General features: G+C 43.6%; 1 protein-coding gene across 2 annotated transcripts in view; it reads right to left on the bottom strand.

Moving 5' to 3' along the window:
• Positions 1-21,441, bottom strand: part of Hipk2 (homeodomain interacting protein kinase 2) — a 190,443-nt gene that overhangs the window by 44,480 nt on the left and 124,522 nt on the right. Inside the window, exons 3-9 of one of the 2 annotated variants that reach the window (XM_076832715.2) lie at positions 21,266-21,389; positions 20,865-20,984; positions 19,139-19,225; positions 17,377-17,561; positions 11,572-11,734; positions 5,950-6,157; positions 4,867-4,988 (exon numbers count right to left, since the gene is read on the bottom strand). In XM_076832715.2, coding sequence (XP_076688830.2) covers positions 4,867-4,988; positions 5,950-6,157; positions 11,572-11,734; positions 17,377-17,561; positions 19,139-19,225; positions 20,865-20,984; positions 21,266-21,389 — 1,009 coding nt within the window. The remainder of the gene's footprint in view (positions 1-4,866; positions 4,989-5,949; positions 6,158-11,571; positions 11,735-17,376; positions 17,562-19,138; positions 19,226-20,864; positions 20,985-21,265; positions 21,390-21,441) is intronic. The other variant, XM_076832724.2, reaches the window with a different exon arrangement.

Raw genomic sequence — 21,441 nt, 5'->3', positions numbered from 1 at the left:
TGGGCAAATATGTGGTTGGGTATGAAGGTAGGTGGTAGAATACTTGCTTAGCATGTATGAAGCTCTGGATGTGAAATCATGAAATTTGAGACTACTGTGGACAAAGAGAAAGTCTTAAAAGGTTTCAGAGAGAGAGAGAAATAATAGTCACTGAACTCATGCTCAAATATAACACTTTAAACACATAAACCTTTCATAGCTCTAGAAAGATTTGGGATTGCATAATAAAAGATATATAGAAAACCAACCCAGTAAAAAAATGAGGAACCCATTAACTCGGGGAAAACAAGAAGTTAACAAGAAAGGAAATATAATCACAGTATATTATGAAGCTCAGCTGAGAGTAATATTTACTAATAATAACTTTACGAACAATTACAGAGTAATTGAATTAAAAATCATATGGGATGAATGGGAGAAAGGAAAGTGAGTGAATGAGAACAAGGGAGTGAAAGAGACTGGGTCGTGAGGTGGGGTGTGTTAGAGAGCTAAGTCTTCAACTTTCATTATGGGAAGTCAACTGATCATAAAGAAAATGGAAAAAAATCAATAAAAAGAGGTCTAGAATGCTATTTAGAAACATGGAGTTAAAAGTAAGATTGAATAGTCAAATTAAAAATAATTGTTTGGAGAAAAGTTAAAGGATGAAGCAGGGAATTATATTTTCTTATATGTTTGTGGTATCATTTAGCTTTAAAAAATTATATGTCTATATTAGTTTGAAAAGGATAACATTTAAATTTCAAAAGTAACTTCCATAGGCTAGACATATAGGTTCGTGGTGGAGTATTTGTCTAGCATGCCCAAAGCCTGGGCTTCAATCCCCAGTATTTTAAAAAATATTTATTTATTTATTTTTTTAGTTGTAGTTGGACACAATATCCTTATTTTATTTATTTATTTTTATATGGTGCTGAAGATCGAACCCGGGTCCCGCCCGTGCTAGGAGAGCGCTCTACTGCTGAGCCACAATCCCAGCCCTCAATCCCCAGTATTGCAAACAAATAAAACAATGAGCCAGGCACTGTGGAACATGCCTGTAATCCTGGCTATATAGGAGGCTGAGGTAGGAGGATGGCAAATTCAAAGCCAGCTTCAGCAACTTAGTGAGGTGCTAAGCAACTTAGTGTGACCCTATCTTAAAATAAAAAATAAAAGGGCTGGGGATGTGGCTCAGTCATCAAGCACCTCAGAGTTCAATTCCTGGTACCATCACCACCACCACCACCAACAACAACAATAACAAATACCACAAAAACAAAAACTTCCCCAAAGTCACACAGCCAGTAAGTGGTGGGTGTGGCATCTTAATGTGGGCTATCTTAATTTCCATGCTGTCAGCCAATATCCTATCTTCATTTATGGAGGTAACACAAAAAACGATGGCCCCTATTGGGATTAGGCATTGGTGGTAACTGCATAAATGTGGCACAAACAAGTCTTCCTTATTCAGCGCCCAGCAAGACAGAAGCAGATATCAAGACAATGATTGGACAGATTGGTTGCTGAAAATTTTATCAGTAGAGATTTTAAGTGAGAAGCATTGAAGTTTGATATTTTGGACAGTTTACATAGTTCAAGCTAATATCTTGTCCTTAGGAAAACATTTAAAGGCATTTAGGTGATATGACTCAGTTGAAAGAATGCAAAATATTTCTACATGGAATGGTGGAGTCTATAAAGATTTGGCATTTTGGAATTTTTGATACAACCATGCTAGTCAAAGGGGGTTTTAGATCCTACCACTTGACAAGTAAGATGAATTCAATATTTTCCCCATCTAAACAGTCTCCTTTCTATCTTTTCACCTTTACTTGCTCATTCAAAATTTCTGTTGATGGTCCAGATGCTAACTATGGCTCAGGACCTGAGAAGATAGAGGGAACAGCTCCTTTTAGAAAGTATTTTAAAAGTTTTCTCTGTGGGGTGGATCCATAAAGATCACTCCTATGTCACTGACATGAGAGGGTGGGATCACCATCCCCTCCTGCCATGCACATAACCTCAAGGTATCCTACAGAGGCTTGTTTCCTTATAAGGATGTGGTATGGGGAGGAAAAGAGCAAAGAAAATGAAATTAACATGAGGAATAGACTCAAAGATTCCATCTCTAAACCTTCACAAATCAAGTACTTGAAAGGTTTTGCCAACTTTTTGGAATATTGAAAGCAAATACTAGTGTTTGAATATATATTATAAAAATAATAGTATTTCTGCTTGATACCTAGAAATTTACTTATAGAAAAATGAAGACTTCAATTTAAATGTTTAATTATTGCTTTAAAAAATAGCCACCATACTAGTTTTGCAAGTTATTATTTTTGTCCTTTGAAAAGATCATTTAAAAATATCTAGGAGAGAACCCCCATCTTAACAGGCTAATATATTGACATGAATTAAGTGATAAGCAGAAACAGAAAAAGTTACCAACAAACAAAAAGACACAGTGTGATACTGGGTAGGGCAGGTTTTTTTTTTTTTTTTAATCTTAATATATCTTAGAAGGCTTTACATGTCAAGACACATAGGTCTACCATATCCTTTAAATGGCTACATGGTGTTCCATTTTATGCATTCAGGTATTGATTTAACAAATCCCCTACTGGTGAATAATCAGCTTGCTTCCAACAGTTCCTTCTTATAAACGCTATAGGAATTAAAACCCTTGTACAAACATTGTTCATTTTCCCAATTATAGATTCGGGTTAAATCACCTTTACAACACTCTAGAGACTCTTTTTCAAGTAACCATAAGGTAAAATTCTATCCTACTATGACTAAAGGACTGAAACAAATTCAGAAGTACTTAGCCTGTGGGTTCCACCAGACTGAACAATGCAGAATATCTATTTTAGCTAAGAAGAGATGTTATTTATTTATTTATTTTCAGAGACAGTTCCTGGCTTCCTTGAGTTAAGTGTGCAAACACAAAAGGGTCTATTACCCTCTACAATACACATGAAATCTTCAGATTTTGACTCAAAGAAGAGGAGCATTAGAATATTGTTTGGACTTTTGCCACTCAAATGAAGTATAAACAAGCTTCTTTGCCCCTGAACTAAGCTGTAATTCTTTCCCTTGATCTGTCTCAGCCTTTTCTGAAATCCCCATCACTGAACTATGGAAACAAAAGGAAGCTACAAAGTATAGGCCTGCTGTAAATATGTAATGTTCTCTTTTGATAACCCTTCAACAAGAAAGTATTTTGTGTTCCACCAGTTGGTATTAGGGGTCACTTGCACAATTTCAATATGGACATAAGAATAAGGAGACAAAGAATAGTTAATATCAATCTTAACTAAACTGCTCCAGGAGACAGAAGAGGTAGTAAGATCCAATATAATCTTGTACTCAAATCAGATAAGGATTCTATAAGGTAGTGAAATTATATGCCATTCCTAATTTAAGAACACAGATGCAGAAATACTAACTACAAAAACAGAATCCAGTATCAAAAACTGTTGCACCATGTCAACTACAACATGATCAAATAAAGTTTATCTCACATATAAAAGAACAACTTAGCATTTCAAAATCTATTATTGTAACTTTTAAATTAACAGATTAGGGAAGAAAGATCACATGACTATTCTAATGGAGACAAAAAGAATATTTGATACAATTCAATATTCATTAAAAAATTTAAATAAGATAAAGTGTCTCTATCAAATATTTGTACTAAATAAAATATCTAAGGGGAAATAGAAGAATTTTCTTTAAAAGTTTGATAGAAGTTTAAACATGGTTTTGGAGGCCCTGTTCATCCCAGGGATAGATAAACAATAAATAGAAAGTGTTATGACTGAAAAACAAGAACAAAACAGTATCTTTTACAAATAAAAAGCTTATCTACATAGCAAGTCACAGAAGCAGAATTGATGTAAACTCAACAGACCAAAACCATTTATATTTCTATAAACCAAAAATAAAAAAATCTGATTAATAAAATTAATGGCAACAAAAATTGCAAAATACTTAGGAATTATTCCTACAAAGGAAAAACTTTATTGACAATAATAATAATAGAGTTTACCATGTTCATGGATAAAATGATATTATAAAAAGATATCAGTGGTTCTTAAAATAAATATAAATTCAATGCAATCAATAAATATAAATCAGTTTTTTTTTTTTTTTTCCTGAAGCTAACATTCTGTGGAAGAGTGATGTTAGAATTCTATGGAAAAGAGATAGGACTAACCAAAAATTTGCACCTGTAAAGTGCCTGGCATAATGAGGATGCAGTCATTGTTAGGGTTCAAGAGTCACTAAGAATTGATTACTATTATGACTGCATCACTACTGTAATCTTAAATTTTTATAACACTTTATAAATTTTCAACCATTTTTCATTTCTGTGGTCTCGTTCATTAGAGTACCTCTATGGATAGATGAGGAAGGTTCCAGATAACAGCTTCTGTGAATTTCTTCTTCAACTATAAAATGAAGGAATAATCTCTAGGGCTCTTTTTTGGCTCAAAAAAAAAATTCATTTCTATTTTACAAGAAAGAGATTTGAGGCAAAGAGATGTTAACTGACTTGCCTTAGGTCATGAGAGTTACTAGCAGATTTAGGATTAAAACCTAGGTCTCCCAGATTAATTTGCATTTCAAAGATACAATAATGATTTCCCTAGACTCTCTGTATCTACATTTCTTCTTAGAATTGTAAGCAGATACTTAGGAAGGTAATTCACTTGGGGATCATTTAGAACATTATAGATATATTCCTGTGACTGGAAACACCTACCTCATTATCAGAGAGGGAGTTAATGGAGATATACCTCTTTTGTGAACAACAGTAATATGGAGAATGGTAATATGGGTAATAATATGGGGCTGGCAGGGAGCAGGAGAAAGGATTACCTGGGCAAGCAGACCTGGTTGGATCTGAAGAGGTTGAGCTCCTGGGGCTTGAGTGACAATAGGCACCGCATTTTCCATTCGCACTGAGTAGCCAGCATGCTTCGAGGGGGAGGCCTGCAAGCCTATTACAGACAGTGAGTGAGGGAGAGAGGAGTTAGTTGACAGGAAACAGTGGATGACATAACCAACTGTGTCATCTTTTATCTCCAAGTCCCAACCCATCAACCAGGTGCTGCCTGGCTCTTTGGAAGTTTCCCCTTTAGTTTCTAACTTGAATTACAAAAATAAAAACTCCTCCTGTGATCTCGAATGTTTTCAAAAGACTAGAAGGTCAATTAAAAATTCTGTGCTGTCAAGAGGTGGACAGTTATGTTGACAAATTACAACAGGACAATAAGAGCTTCTGACAATCAAGATATGCCTGTGTAGGTCACTGCAAAGGGGTCAGAGAGAGAATGGATGAATCTGTTTTGGAATCACAGTGACCAAACCTAAGCAATCACACACATGCTTACTTGTGGGCTTTGCAAGAATAAAATTTGGAATTCCCGTGTAAACTGTGACAAGGTACACAGTCACCTCTACCTTGGAGAGTCTACAGAAGAGTACTGGGGTCATGGCCAAAGAATGATTTGGGGGAGGCAGCCCCAGGAGGTACTGTTCAGTGTTTTTCAGATTTATATTCTCCATGTGAACTGGGACTCTGTTGGCTGTCAGAGAGACTGGCAATTTTCTATAGTAAAGCACACAGAGGGTATTTCATGTGAGGGAAGCAGGAGCTGACATCAGCATGACAATGGGAGCACAGACAATGTGCTTATTTACAGGCAGCTGGCCAGGGACACAATCCCTGGCAGGTGGTGAGAATAACAACAAACTGACTTGGTGCAGAAGCAAGTCCTATTGTTTCTAGGTTGGTCACAGTAGGATAGGAGCCCCCAAGCTCAGTGATACCAGAGCTCTCACTGAAAGAAACCAAGAGGGCTTTCTTCCATGAAAGTGAGCTGCCAGAAAACTGCAGGTGTCAGGCCCTAGAGGTGGTCCTGCAAGAAGCAGAGGAGGGGCTGGCTCAGCCATCCTCACCTTGGAAGCCAGGAGGACACACGATGAGAGCTTGCTGGAAGGGGTCAGGCCGGGCACAAATCTGGGCTGTTCCCGTCTGCAAGGGCATGCTCCGCTGGGCCACTGCAGCCATGGATGCCGCTGAGGGCTGGTAGAGTGTAGATTGGTAGTTTAGTATGGAGACTTCGGGATTGGCTAAGGAAATAGTGGCACAGGTGGAGGTGGGAGCCTAAAGGAATGATGGGGATTAAACAAAAATAAACACAAATAAAAAATGAGGGAGGTGGTATGTTCGGAGACCGAGTCTAAGTCAAATAAATGAACTCAAGGAAGACAAACCGACAAAACCAAGAGCAAAAAAAGTAAAAAGTGGAGAGGAGCAGAAAGACAGGCACCTGAAGCCACAGGAGACACACCCCCCTCGACACTGATCACCATCTGTGGGGCCCAGGCATGGGTACAAATGAACAACGGTGCATTGCATATCTAAGACTGAGATGTTCAAAGCCAGGCTGGAAAACTGCGGTAACATGTCTGCCCTTCTGCTGGGACAAATACACCTTCCTAGTAATCTGGGTGGGACCAGGTTTGAATTGAGGGTTTTTGGATTCCTTGAATTCTGCACTGAAACATGGTGATGGGGTGGGGCTGGCAGGGAGCAGAACCTTGTTTTCCTTCTCCTGCCTAAGTTGGGTCCCACCAACTTGAGGGGCTGTGTGAGCATGTGCTGTCCTCTAGTCCATATGTCTAAGCTCTGCTCACATCCCCTTCCCTTGGGCCTGCTGGTGTAGTCCTCTAGAGGCTCCTCTAGGCCCTAAAGACGCTGGGTCTTAGCGTGGAAGCCCGCACACCCAAAGGTAAGCCAGAGCGGGGCCCTGCGCAGGGAGCAGGACGCAAGACTGGCTCTTTTGTCTGAGCTCCATGCACTTAAGCTGGTGCTATAGTAATAACCATGGCTGGAGGCAGAGGCTGGTGAGTCCAGAGAATTTAAATGGAGGCAGTTCGACAAGGGCAAGCCATTGCAGTGACGTCCTCTCCTTTCTTTCAGAGATATCATTAGAAAGTGAACTTCTCTGAGAGGCACGGCTACAGAGGAAAACAAATTCTAAATTGGGAATTCTCCAGCTTTCCCTCTTCTTAGTGTCATCACACTGATCCTTCAGCAAGAGGGAGAGGTTGCTAATGACTTCAGGTTCAACATTGTCTACAGGAGATTTTCTAGAAGGTTCAAGGACTAAGGAATAAAGAGCAAAAGAGCCAGAAGGATATCCTGGACACACAATACACAAAGACCATTTCAAGTGGAATATGTATATATGCCAAATTTGATAAAAAAAAAAGAGCAACTCTCATTTTACATGTTTTTTATATTTAATTTTTTTTTTTTTTGTACCAGGGACTGAATCCAGGGGTGCTTAACCACTGACCACATCCCCAGACCTTTTTTTAATATTTTATTTAGAGCCAGAGTCTCACTGAGTTACTTAGAGCCTCACTAAGTTGCTGAGGCTGGCTTTGAACTCATGATGTCCTGCCTCAGCCTCCTGAGCAGCTGGAATTATAGGCGTGTGCCACTGTACCCAGCTTATATTTAGATTCTGTGCTGAAATATGGTGCAAAGCAAATTAATTTGCTTGCAAATAATCACTAACTTCTGTGGCATGCATGCCTGGATTCCAGGGTACATATTTTAAAACATGTACACGTTTGCAGTACCACATGGCCTACCTCCACGTAGTGTGACTGGACATGTGGGTCATTGTTTATGTCCTGTTACTGAGGACATGATCTGTGTTTCCTCTTTGTCCTCCTCATACCACCCTCTCCCCTGAGGTGGTAGCTTCCCCACATACACTTTCCCACTGTCTGCTGATGCCTGGCTTCTCCTCAGCTTTAGTCCCTAAGTGTCTCCCTGCTTGGGGCCCTAGCACAAATGTCCTGCAGGTTTCCAAGCTCATGTGAGCTATCTCACCCTCTGGTCAGTGCTGCTTCTGTCTTCTCAATGTCCCTGGAACCCACAAACTCTTTTCAGTTGCTTCTTTCTGGTACCTGGGACCTATCGGGCTCTAATGGAAGATGTCCTGGGCTCTACATCTTCTCTTCCAATGCTTGGGCACACAGGCTAGATGGTTCTTTCCAAGACATGTCAGTGCCCCTGCTAATAAATTCCCAACGACTGCCCAACACACACTGTCCATGCACCCTAGCCTGGCACTCCTTGTTCCCTTCTGAATTTTTCTTTCTTTACTCTAGATGCTCTGGGCACAGGGCAGATTAGTCTGCTCTTTGTTTCTGAGCCTACTGTGAGCACAGGTCTTTTATCTCACACAAATACTTGGGCCCACAGGGGCCTCCAAGCCTTTGAACCTCAGGGCCTAGCCTGGGGCCTGTGCTCTACTTTAGGACCCTCTCAACTCTGTCAACAGAGAAAAGCCACTCCTGTCCTTGCTCTCACACAGTGCAGTGTTGTGGTCTCACCCAGCTCCTGTCAGTCTGCCTGACAGTACAGTTGGTCTCCAGACTGATGCTTCCTGGGAGGAGGGGCTCTCCAACCCACAGTTGTCTCTCCCTCCTTGCAATTCTCCCAATCTTGCTTTTCCTGGCCCTGCGTGTGTCCAGTTCGCATTTGGATTTGTCTGTTTTTGCTTATGGCTTGTCTTGTCATGCAAACCATGGGCTCCTTGAGCAGTTGACTCTTCCAGCTCTTTGTAGATTCAAGAATAAGTGGAATCTGTATCCTGACATGAGCTCCAGTCCCCATTGTGACCATTAGGCATGCAGAAGGTTTCCCTCAGTTTCTAATCCTGTTTAAGGATCAGCTGAAGAAGCAAGCTGCAGAGGATGATGTTTTCTACTATTCTGTACCCTCAGTGGTTCTGATAAAGGGAACTAACCTATTGCCTGATTGAGAAGAGCACAGAAAGGACCACCAAGAGTTCTTGCGACTAACAAATGGAAAATAATAAGGAAAAGCAAGTTTTTGGTGACATGGGCTTTTCAAAAATGGGAGAAGTGATTCTTGGAAGCAGTATATGTTTAATTGGTCTAATATGCAAAACAAACAGGTCTGAGTTTGGCCTATACACCCAAATTAAAATACTTGGTAGAAGGCTAGGTCCAAAGAACAGAATACCATGAAAGTGTTAAGAAGTGGCTAATCTAAAGATTTACACCACAAATATCCAAAACAGGACTCTTTATTATTAAATATGTCACCTGTGGGCAACCTAATGGTTTTAGGAAGTATTTTGTCGAGAAGCCTTTTTAATTTTTAGAAAGTCAGCTTCCTTGAGGATTACAGATTAGTGACGCCAATTCCTTGAGACATAAAGGATCATTGATTTGTGACCATTTGGGAAAAAGTCCTTTGACTAGTCTACTGGGCATGTTAAGGGGAACAAGGAACTTTTATGTAGTTTAATATCCTACTTCTGACAAAATTATGGAAATATTTTATTGCCTCTTAGTATTTAAATTGGAAGAAAAACTCAAAGGAATTCATGTAGAAAGCAAACCACCAGGAACGCTAATGGACAAAGGGAGTCTTGTTAGATTTAGAGAGCAGCTGCCACCTAGGAAAGGCACTGAGGACCTCAGTGGGACTCTGCAGTGCTCTGTGTGCATATGTTTTTCAAGAGTACAGCCTCTGAGGCCAGACTGCTGGTTTCCAAGTCCACATTGCGTGAACTAAGAAAGCAGCTTTGGGTAAGGGGAAGATTGCTTTGTGCCTCAGTTTCCTCCTCTCAAGTGGGAACAATAAACCCATCGATCTCACATGGTTGCTCAGAGGATTGAGTTATGACATGCTTAGAAGAGTCGGGAACATAATAAATGCTCTATAAATGTTTACTATTAGTAATGCTATTATTTTATAACATTATCAGAGGAGGGAAAGCAGGCCTTCGTGCTTAAGGCTAGGTATGTGCTGAGTAATTTTTTCCTGATGTATTAAAAAATAGGTCATAGTCGAATCCAAAGCCAGAGGATGGAGATCCTGATCACAGACCCCTTCCTTTTGTGGGGTATGGGCCCCCTTACTGGATGCTTTGGGCCTGTACTACATTACCAGCCTCTTCTACTTCACCCCAGGCCTCCACTAGACCTGAGGAGAGGAGGGATGTTCTTATTCTATAACTGCCTTTTTGATGAGAAATCCTTTTGGTTTTGTGATATTTGTAACACTCTTTGGCAGGATATGCTTGCTGTCATATCACAGATAAGATGCCGTGAGCTCCCCCGGTATGCTCAGGGACCCACGAACCACCGTTCCACAGCAGAGGAGAGATCCCCATGGGAGGGGTGGCCTGATGGGCAGACTCTCCCCCTGGCGCACGTACCTGAGGGCCCTCCCCTGCACTCTCCTACAGCCTTTGGTGTTGGATGGGGCAGACAGAAGGCAGAGAGGAATAGGGAGTTTGGGATCAGGGAGTTAAGATCAGGTGTCTCAAGAAGGCGATGAACAAAACCATGGTGATATTCTGTCAAGAAGCTCACATCACTGTGGATGCCTTAGCCTCAGAGCTGGGCTTGGGCCAGGGGGGGATGTTAGTTTCTTTGATTCTTCACCCTGAGGGGGCTTTGAACATTAAAGGTCCCTAGGGGGCAATATAGTCCAGGTGGCCTCCTATAGTCTAGGCAGAGGGAGACATGACAGGCTGAGGAGGAAAACCTTCATAAGCCAATGAGTCACAAGTGGCCCAGGGAAACAGGTGGGCAGGGGCAGTGACTGAAAGAAGGGGTCAGGGACTCCTCAGTGATAGGAGGGGACCTGCCAATGAGTGGATAGCCAGGTGAAGGTATTTATTCCTCAGGTGTAGCACATTCATACTCCTCCTATTGTGTGTATGTGTGTGTGTGTGTGAGAGAGAGAGAGAGAGAGAGAGAGAGATAGAGAGAGAGAGACAGAGAGAGAGCACACCGACATACACATAAACATTATTGTCATTACAAAGTGACAGTAAGAAAAATCTAGGGACACTTCTTTGAGGGAATGGTAAGATTGGAAGATAGGAATAGAGGAGTCTTAGACTCTAGATGCAGCTGGAGCCAGGACCTGGAGTTCATTCCTTTAGTAACCCTTCCTGAGTGTCAAGCACTCTACAAAGCTACTGGATCCTACCAATTATTGGCAAAAGGTTGGAAATCTGTGGAATTTCCTTAGTTTTCCAGTCCCTTTTAGTTCCAGCTGCAGGAATCCTGGTGACAGACTACACTGCCCCCCCCCCACCCCCCATTTGGAGAAAGAACAGGTTTTATCTTGAAAACAAAATCATGTGGAGCCAAGGGAGTGGGGATAGGGAGGGGCCGAGTCCCTGCTGGTTCTTTAATTTCCTACCAGGCAGATGTCAGGCATAAAAGGATCATGGCTGCTCCCCTCCCGTTCCCACACTGGGGCAAAGGAAGGCAGGAAGAGGTACTATCTTAGAAGTCCCTCTGAGAGTCCTTTCTGGGACCCTTCAGTGGGGCTAGGAGCCAACAGAAGGAGTGCCTGGGTCTCTCAAAAGAAATCACCATGGCAGCAAATACTTCCTTAGGAGTGAGTGACAGCAGAAGGATTCTGTCCCCTGACTGGATTTGGTGGGGGAAATCAGTCTTGCTGCTCACGTGGGCAGCCTGCTTGGTTCCCCTTAGCACCCGGCTTACCTGGTTGTGGACAGTGGTCAGCTGGTTGTTGAAGGTCATGGTCAGGTTGGTAGAGGTGCTGGGGGCCACATGCGTGATGAAAGGGGTTTTGCTCTGGTTCACTGTGTCATACATGTTCACCCGACGTTTGCAAATCTCCATGTTTTGGAAACATGATTTGACACTGTTCACATAAAAAGCAGAGACAGACATAAGGGAAAGGGGTGAAGATCAAATAGGATAAAGGGGAGAAAATGGAGGGAAATAATTAATCCAATCAACAACAACCAGAGAAACTTAAGTTTACCCAAAATGTCCTGGTTTCTCATGTAAAGTCTGTGCATTTGTGACCACCGATGTTACTTGGATGGCTTTCCCATGGCCCTGCCACCTTTCTCATATCCTGAGTGGAAGGAAGCTGTACATATCCCAGTAGGCATGACACCTCGCTGCATTCCCCGTGTCGCCCCTCTGCCTCCTGCCTCACTGCCCCTTCTCCACTCGGGGGCTTCTGGCCCATAAACAAATGCATCAGCTCTTGGGAACATCGAGTAGCTTACAAAGTGCCTGTACCTGCCCCTTTCCTGGGCCACCGGCACGGTCTAGGGGGATGGCCAAGAAACTCTCCCAGTGCCAGGAACACATGGCTCCTCTGTCCTCAACAGAACTGGTATGTAAAGAAAAGATGCAAATGATTAACAATAATGCTGACCCTTGCTGAGAGCATTGATAGGTATTTGCAATCCTTCACTCAGTCCTACACATCCACAGGATGGAGGTAGGATGAGTGTTCCTATTGTATGAGTGAGGCTGAGGCCCAGGGAGAGCAGGTAGTTTGCCACACAAAGGAATTACTGTCTAGGGAACCTATACCCCCCCCCCCCCCCTCTCTCTTCCTTTATCCTTGTGATTTTTTCTCATTCTTTCTCAGTTACATGAAGTAGCATTTCCCCTTCTTTTTCTTCCTCCATTGCATTGGTGAATCAAAATAAAACCCTAATTACAGAGTTATGAGAGCAGAACAGACACCAGCATCAAGGAAGAAGAAACCTCCAGTGGCCTTGACCATTCCAGTTCCTGAAGATCCATCATAAAGCATCCTGCAGAGTCTACATATTGCTGCTCATTCACTTGCGGGTCTTCATTTCCTTAGAGTCACTTTTCCTTGAATGCAATTTTCAGGATAAACTTCCACTTAATCTTCAATTTAAAATGTTCATTTTAATTAGAATGTAATAATTGAATATAAGTAAGGAATTAGTTTTTTACTATTTTAAGATTACAAATGTCCACTATTTCTGTGTACACTAGGTTTTGGGCTAAGTGGTTGTTTGTGGGCTATCCCAAAGCGTCCTTTCCATAAGATGCATTCCAAGTTTCAAAATCTTAGACATGACTTACATAATCCTATATCTAAGTTTATGATTACTTACACTCGCCACATAATGTATGCTAAATAAACATTTACTGATTGATGACCTTGAAGAGAAAAAGAAAACATATTCCATGGTAACCAACAGTTTAAAATACTGCTACTAATGCTGGCGATGCCAAGGGGTTTGGAACTTCTAGTAAGTACCATGCTGCATGTGGAGGCTAAAGGTGTAAACAACATATTTTGTATTTTGTATTATTTATTTATTTATTTTTGGTACCAGGGATTGAACTCAGGGATGCTTAACCACTGAATCACATTTCCCAATCCCCAGCCCTTTTTATTTTTTATTTTGAGACAGGGTCTCACTGAGTTGCTTAGGGCTTCATTAAGTTGTTGGCTAGCTTTGAACCTGTGATCCTTCTGCCTTAGCCTCCCAAGTTGCTGGGATTATAGGCATGCACGACTTACACATTTTGTATTCTCTTTGGAATGCATTTAAAGCACTTGATGGTTTTGTGCAACGTTCTGACTCCTTCAGAATTTTCTAACTGAAACGATTTGCATTTTGATTATCAGGACAAGGCAAGTGCTTTTACTTTGGGTTAGTTAAGAAGATTGGTTTTTAAAAGATTCATACACTAGAACTCTGATATGGACAAATGAGGGGGCATCTCTTTCACTTAGTAATCCAGATGTTGGGGCAGCTGTGGCTGAGTCCCAAGGTTGGGAGTCCATAGCAAGGTGGGCCTGGAGATTTATTTTCACCCCCGAGTTTTCCATGGTCTTCCCAGCAAGTTCTGGGGAATCCTAAAGATTTGGCCTTCTCTCAGTAAGACTTTGTGTTCTTAAAGGCCTGCCTCTCCTTCTGAGGCCCACTTTCAGTGTTCCTCAGTAAAGCATTGTGTTGGTGGTTCCTTACAGAAGCCAGAGGAGGACAGGATGCCATTCCTCAAGCCCCCCTACTGTATGGGGCTGATTTTATGGGGTGACTGCCTCACCATTTTAGTGCTCCGTTAGCTGAAGTAGAATTTCTCCTTAGTGCAAATGGTCAACAGGGCTTTCTGAGAACACCTCATATCCCGTCTCCTGCCCCTGCTGTTTCCCATTATCCTTCTTTACCCCTGAACATAGAAAGACTGGTGTCCTGGGAGTCTAGCCAGTACATCACCAAATTTGTCTTTTTTCTTGTGTTACAGATGACACCTCCCTGATTGATTCCTGCCACACTCAAAAATAGGGCAGATCCCCTGAAAAAAGAGTTTGAGGGGCTGGGGTTATAGCTCAGCGGTAGAGTGCTTGCCTCGTATGTGCAAGGCCCTGGGTTCGATCCTCAGCACATAAAAATAAATAAAAGTTATTGTGTACAACTACAAAAAAATAAATATTAAAAAAAAAGAGTTTGAAAGAGTTGGTCCCTATTCCTTCTTTGTTACTGGAGTTTGGTTGTTTCAAAAGCAGCTTTGAATGAAAGAGGCACTGTCTGGTAGTTGCGATACAACTTGACTTGCTTCACTGACTGGGAGGAACAGAACTGACACAGACGAAGCGCCCCAGGTGCCCCCACTCACTGTAGGCTGGATAGGGTCCTGTCCAGGTTGGAGACTCAGCCAATGGCAGGCCAACCATGATCTGCAAGCCTCTTTTTTCACAGTCTTCCCTTTCCCTCCAGATCTAAGAGAACTTGTTGCTCTTGGGCACCCTAATTCCCCTGCAGACCACAGGAATGTGATTCCTTATTCTTTCGTGTCCAGAGTATCTGAGGACATGAAATTTCCCATCCACCAAAGACCCCCTGTCCCACTCATTCACCCAGGCTGTTGCCACTGGCTTAGTCTTCCTCTCCAAGCCCTTCTCTGCCCACCCAGGAAGGCTTCAGAGGCTGCACTGATGACTCTTTGAACATCCTGGCTTCTAGGTTGCTTGTCATCTCAGTAACCTTGTCCTCATGCCCATCACCCATTTTCTGATGTGCCAGACCTGAAACTGTTCCACTTCCCCAAATCATGAATTCAAGCATTCTGCTCATGGCCACATTCTCTACCCATTCAGCTTGTTCAGCTATTACTATGATAACTTTTTTTTTTTTTTTTGATAATTCACTCCTTTATTGCTAATACAACTGCTGAGGAGATAAGTATGCATTGGGCATCAACAGTGGCCCATGTAGCAGTTGCAACAAGTAGACCCATCTCTAATCTGGCTCTTGAAGGAGGGCGTTCTAGGGTTTGTTCATGTCTGCCAGGAACATGTGGTCCTGGGAACCAGATGGTGCATCTCCAAGCATTAATTTCCTATATCTGGCTCTCCTGTTGTTAAACCAGACCTACACTCTGGTTTCAGTCACTTTGATGTATCTTACAAGTCCCTTTCTGGTGGTCACACCAGGGTATTGAGTTGCCTGGAAAACACTTTTCAGTTTCTGCAACTGCCACTTTGAGAACTTGGATTCGTGGATGGCTGTGCTGGGGCTGCAGAACCGCCTCAGCCACGTGTGTAGGGTGCCTGGGCTGCTGCTCCTGCCTGGGCTGCTGGTCACCACCAGTGGCTCGTGGTATGCAACACCTCCCTGGTTCACAGCGCCGTCGTGGTGGAGGTAGCTCTCTTGAATCACGTCTTCCACGAGGCCTACAGTTCCTTCACGAAAGTGGCCACCACCAGTAGCAGCTGCTTCTTCTGTGGCTGCTGCTGACACACCCTGCTCTGCCTCAGCTGCTATCTCCATATACATATCCCCAGACCACATAGCTGGGGTCATGGTACTGGTATGGCTGTGACGTACCAGCTGGCCTCTATCCTATGACTACTTCTTTAAGCACCTCGTTCAGTGGGACCCTTCTCATCTTCACATTCCCTCAACTAAGGCTCGGCATTGCTGCCATTATGGATTACAACCACTGTATTGCCAGCAACATCACCTTCCTCATCAACCCATCTTTTTCTCTTATCAGTCTGGCAAAATTTGACCCAGACAAACCCAGCCATCTGTTTTCTCCTCGGGAGGTCAGTCACATCATCTGCTTTTCAGGTCCAACTTCATGCTCTCGTCAGTTTGCTCTGAAACTTCTGCTCTAGATATCTAGACTTTCTATCCTGTTCAAACCACCAGCCACCTTGTTTGCAACACACAACCTCACCATCTACTTCAGAGGGACAGACACTACCCGACAGGAACTCTCTCAGCTTTTCTCCACCAAGCCAGCACACCTGCTAACACCCACACCTCCCTTTGTCTGCCATCTTTTGGTGACACTGGCCCATCTCCACCTAACTCAGGCCTTTCCACTGTCTTAATAAACTGACCCTGAGCAACCCTGTCCTCTAATTTCTCATTTGCCACTAGATTGTTCCCATCAGAATTTAAACTTGTTCAAGCCTTCTTGGTCTTCAAAAAAAAAAAAAAAACAAAAAACAAACCCCTCTGCCCCTCTCTGATCACCCGTAGATTTCTCCCCTCCCTTTCCATTCTCATGTCTTGAGAGGCTGCTATTTCTCTGCTTTTCACTGGATCTTTCAACCTGCTATGGCCTTCTGCTTCCACCACTGCACAGAAAGGGCCGTCACCAAAATACCAATGACTTCTGGATTATAAGATTTGATAGACATTTTTCCCAGACTGTTGTGCAGCAGGAGAGAGACCTGTGTTCAAGATAGATTTTAACTAGCCTTCCCCCACTTCAGAGTCTTTGATGTTCTATTATTCTTTGGATAAAGACCCAAATCCTTGCCATGCAGGGCTTGCTCCTGTGGCCTTGGTGTCTGGCCCACTGTGCCCAAGTCTGGGGCTCAGTACTGCCCATGCTGAGTGTCCACACAGACAATGCCCTGCCTGCTCGTGCCTATTCTCTTCCTTGTCTTCAGAGGGCACTTCTCAGGGTCTTGCTGGACTGAACTTGTCATATATGCACATAACGACCTTCCCTTTCTTGATGGAGACTGGGGATTTGGGCCACTTGTCTTTCTCCTGCAGACAGTAACCTCGGTGGGCAGGGCCAATTGCTTTGTTTCCCACTTGTTCCAGTTCCGGGTACCGTAAATGAACAAATCCAGACATAGGCTAGACTGGGTCCACTCCAGGGTGACTTGGGAGTAAACCTGGTGCTGAAACTAGTTTTGTTCTTGGGCACTGCCCTTCTGGGAGTTCCCTCCACGCGTGGACCCCTGAGCTGGCTTCATCCGACCCCAGGATCTCCATGCTCCATTGTCCCCTCTTTTTTGGTATTGAGCAAACAGCGGCCAGGGGTCCTGGTCCAACCCCCATATTTTCATAAAGGTTTTATGGGAATGCAGCCTCATGCCTTTGTTTGCTGTGTGGTTACTTCCATCCATAAAGACGGAGCTGGGTAGCTGCAGCAGAAACCAGATGGCCACAGAGCCTAAAATATTTACTACCCAGGCTGTTAAAGAAAAAGGACCATTCCCTAGTATAAAGCAACAAGCAGGACACCTACTGTGTGCTATGGGGAAAATCGAGTAGGTGTGTCATGGTGACAAAGGGGTGGTTCAGGGTTTCAATTGGAGTGATTCTCTTATCAGCGTCTATGGTCAGCATCTTCTTCAACAGGTCAATGAACTCCCGCCGGTCTGCCTTCTCCACCAACATGTCACTCCCTTCCAACTCTGTCGTCATGTTCACCTGGAAGCAAGCAGGACAGGTGACCAAGGGCCTCAGCGAGCCTTGCCTCCCCCACCTCTCTTTACTCTGTCCTGTCCCTCCTGCCAATCTCCAGGCCCCTTCCCAGCTCAGGGAGGCCACGTCTGCCCCTGTGGAAGGCACCACCCACAGGCTGCTGTAGCCCCCAGGAGGTGGCTTTGCTCTCTGCAGGAGGAGGTCAGGCTCTGGGAAGGGGCGAGGGGTAGGTGGCACCTGCAAACACATCTCAGTGACAGGACGGAAACTGCTCCTGCTTTAATCAGCTAAGTCAAAATGTAGCTCTCATCACACCTCATTAAAAATAACTCAAGATGAAAGAGTTCTGGAGACTGGTTGCATAAGAATGTGATGCACCTAATTCCACTGAACTGTACATATAAGAAAGGCTAAGATGGTAATTTTATGCTCTATGTTTTATGACAATTAAAAGAAAAAAGAATCACAATGAAGCAATACAAAAAAGATCCAAAAAACGGTTTATTTAACCTTCAGAAGGAAATGGAAGGCTCCAAGTGCCCTCTTCCTCCATCTATGGTAGGTCACACTTCTCATGGCTCCCTGAGTTGGGACTGGAATTATTTTATTCTCTGTGATCACTGTGGTTACCTCTGGCCAAAGCAGGCAGGGTATCTGAACACAGGATTTTTCTTCCAAGAGAAAGTCTCTACCAGGTTGGCTTTTAAATTCTTGTTTTTTGGCACTTTCTATTTTTTCCAGGGCATGCTCTGGAAAGCAATTTCAGTGTTCTCAGACAATCTAAGCTACTAATCAACTGACAAGTGTGCTTTACTCAGAATCAGGATTTTTGGTTACTCATCCATCTGCAGTAAGAGGTGTGCTAAGTGTTTATTGGACTATAGCTCTATTTCTCATTGCTTTAAAGAAAACTCACTTTGGGTTGTCCTGATTTTAGATTAGTCTTCACACTAAAAATAGCTGAAGTTTTAGAATTTTCTCTGGGGCACGAAGTTGAGAGTCTTTGATCGCTGCTAGTGAGCTGAGAGAAAGTAAGTGGAATAGGTTGAATTATGTTCCCCTGTAAGATACGTTCCTGGGCTGGGGTTGTGGCTCAGTGGTGGATTGCTTGTCTCACATGTGTGAGGCACTGGGTTCGATCCTCAGCACCTCATAAATAAATAAAATAAAGGTATTGTGCCCATCTACAACTTAAAAAAAAAAAAAGTCTTAAAAAAAAAAAAAAAAGATATGTTCCTTTCCTAATCCAAAGTAACCAATGGGGTGTTTGCAGATGTAATCAAGTTAAGATGAGGTCACAGTGGATGATTAGGGTTCTGCCTTTATACTGAACACTGAGCCAGAGATGACATAGGGAGAAGGTCACGTGGAGAAGGAGGCAGGGATCAGAGTGACACAGCTACCAGGCAAGGGATGTGAGGATGCCAGGGCCACCAGAAGTTGGTAGGAAGTCATGGATGGTTTTCCCTGGGGTCTTCAGAAGAAACACAGCCCACAGATGCCTGCACTACACACCCCGGCAGAGGTCCTGCTGCACGTGGTGTTCAATGGGCTTGCACTGCATGTTCACCCACGGCGCTTACCTGGGCCATGTCATCTAAACAGTTGAAAATGTACTTTCTTGCTTCTTTTGACTTAATCCCCGTCTCTGCTTCATGGTCATCTGGTGTCTATCAAGAGAGGCAAAAGCTGATTGGTAACGTGGCTTAGCTCCTAGTCACTCAATCTCAAACACTTGAGCTCACTTTTCCCGCAGAGGGTTCTTCCCACCTGGTAGAGAAGAGGCTTTGATTCTTCTTAAAGTAACTTGCACACTAATTCCTTTATTCATCCACACTCACTCATCCTTCTGTCTTCCCATGAACACCTCCATTCATGGCCTGCTCTGAATCAGCGATGGAGTATTCTAAGATGAGGGTGGTCTGCCATGTTCCTGACTTCCCTGCAGCCTTCCCTAAGTTTGAGATAGGAGTCTAGGTGGAAAAGCAGGAGCCCCTTCTTATATAATATGTTATATAAAATATTACTTTATGTAATAAGTCCTTATACACGAAGCTCTCCCAGTGCTATTTCAAAGCACATTAACCTATGAAATAGTCTTCATAATCACACTAAGCAGGATGATTGTTAACCCCATTTTCCAGACAGGAAAACAGGAATGGAAAGCCTAGGGAACTTGCAAAGGTCCTCTGGCCAGCAGGTGGCAGGTGGCTCCAGAGCCCACGATATGTGCTGCCTGGGCACGGACACAGACATCCACTGCTCCCATTGGCTGGGAAACTGCTGTTTCCAATTGCCATGAGGTTTTGGACTCATCCATAGACAAAGGTGATTGATCCCAGAATCTCACTCAAGGACAGCACACCTGAAACTGCTGACTCCTGGGAACAGCTGGACGAGTGGGATGAGGCTCTGCCTCCCGCCTGGCTCACCCTCCTCCACCCGAGGGCTTCCAACTGGACCTGACCTTGATGCTCATCTTTATAGTGGCCACATGGCCTAAAAGAGTGCCTGCTTAGTTCACAACTCTCTTTTCTCAATCTTCTGTGACTATTTGCCACATGTTATTTTTAAACTATATTAGAATCTGGCTGTAGTTTCTGCCAAAAAACCACCCACCCACCCTCCTGCAAAAAAAAAGGAAACACCTCAAGTGAATATAAAACATATTTAAGACTTTTATTATTTTCTCTTTCCCAGGAAAATACATTAATTTGAATTACTAGGCACAGATCAAAGTGAAGGCAAAATATGTTTCCATTTGTGTAAAACCTGAAGAACTTATGGTGTGCCACAGAGCACACACCACCTCAGACCAGACCACGGGGCCTGCGATACGCACCTTGCTGAGGCGGTTCCTTTGCCCGGAGAACCCTTCACAAACCCCTCTGCGTCCTACAGGGCCCAACCCTACATTCTAGTTCTCAAGGTCGTGGGTCAGAGCTTGCTGCACGTAAGCCTGGCTCCCTCTGGACTCTGTACTCCTCCGGGCCAAGGGGTAGCTCATTCCTTTCCCCAGAACAAATCAGTCCTCGAGGCTCATGGAATGAAATCCTGGGAGTTTAATGATCTTAACTGGGGACTCAAGCTTCTCAGGCATCAGTGGGCCAAGAGGAAAGGTGCTTTTGAACTTGCAAGTTCGGTCACACCATGCATTAACAACCACACTCCATGCCCCCATTTTGCTCACCAAATTAAAGTGAGACCTGGGATCAATGTGCTAATGTCAAAAGCGCCCCTCTAATAGAGCTGTGCCCTCCTTCCTGAGTGTTGGGCCACTGGCGAGGAGGGAGAGGATGCTCTTCCTACCTTCAGTCTCCACAAAGGATACGGCGAGTCTGTGTCACGGTTGAAAAACCTAGTTGTCTTTGTCCCTGCGCTTAATAAATATTCAGCTGGCAAACCCTGTGTTTGTGAAATATACCGAATCTGCAAGAAAAGACGAGAAGGGGGTCAGGGCTTTTCTTGTCACTGTACATATGGCGTACTCATGGCTCTTGTGGATTTGAAAAAAATGGAAATGACAGTTTCATACAAAAAGAAGAAGGAAAAGAGAACAAAATAGCAAGGTTAAGGGAAGCAATTTTGGGAGATAATGAGTGAGTCCATGATGGCACCCATAGGTGGGGTTAGAAATGAAATGCTAATCAGGATATTTTTAAGCTGAGGAATGAGGTCCCGCTGTGAATACCTGTGTCATTGGGACCCACCTGATCATACTCGGAAGCTCCTGGATACAATGGCCAACCCAGGAACAGCTCTGCAATGACACAGCCCAGGGACCACATGTCAATCGCCTCGCAAAACGGTAAACCAAGGATGATCTCAGGGGCCCTGGAAAGGAAGAACGGAAGGAGCCATTAGCAGCTTGGAGATGTAGGCAGCT

Source organism: Callospermophilus lateralis, chromosome 1 (genome assembly GCF_048772815.1).
Source record: "Callospermophilus lateralis isolate mCalLat2 chromosome 1, mCalLat2.hap1, whole genome shotgun sequence".
Lineage (NCBI taxonomy): Eukaryota > Metazoa > Chordata > Mammalia > Rodentia > Sciuridae > Callospermophilus > Callospermophilus lateralis.
This window is presented reverse-complemented; position numbering and strand designations above follow the sequence as displayed.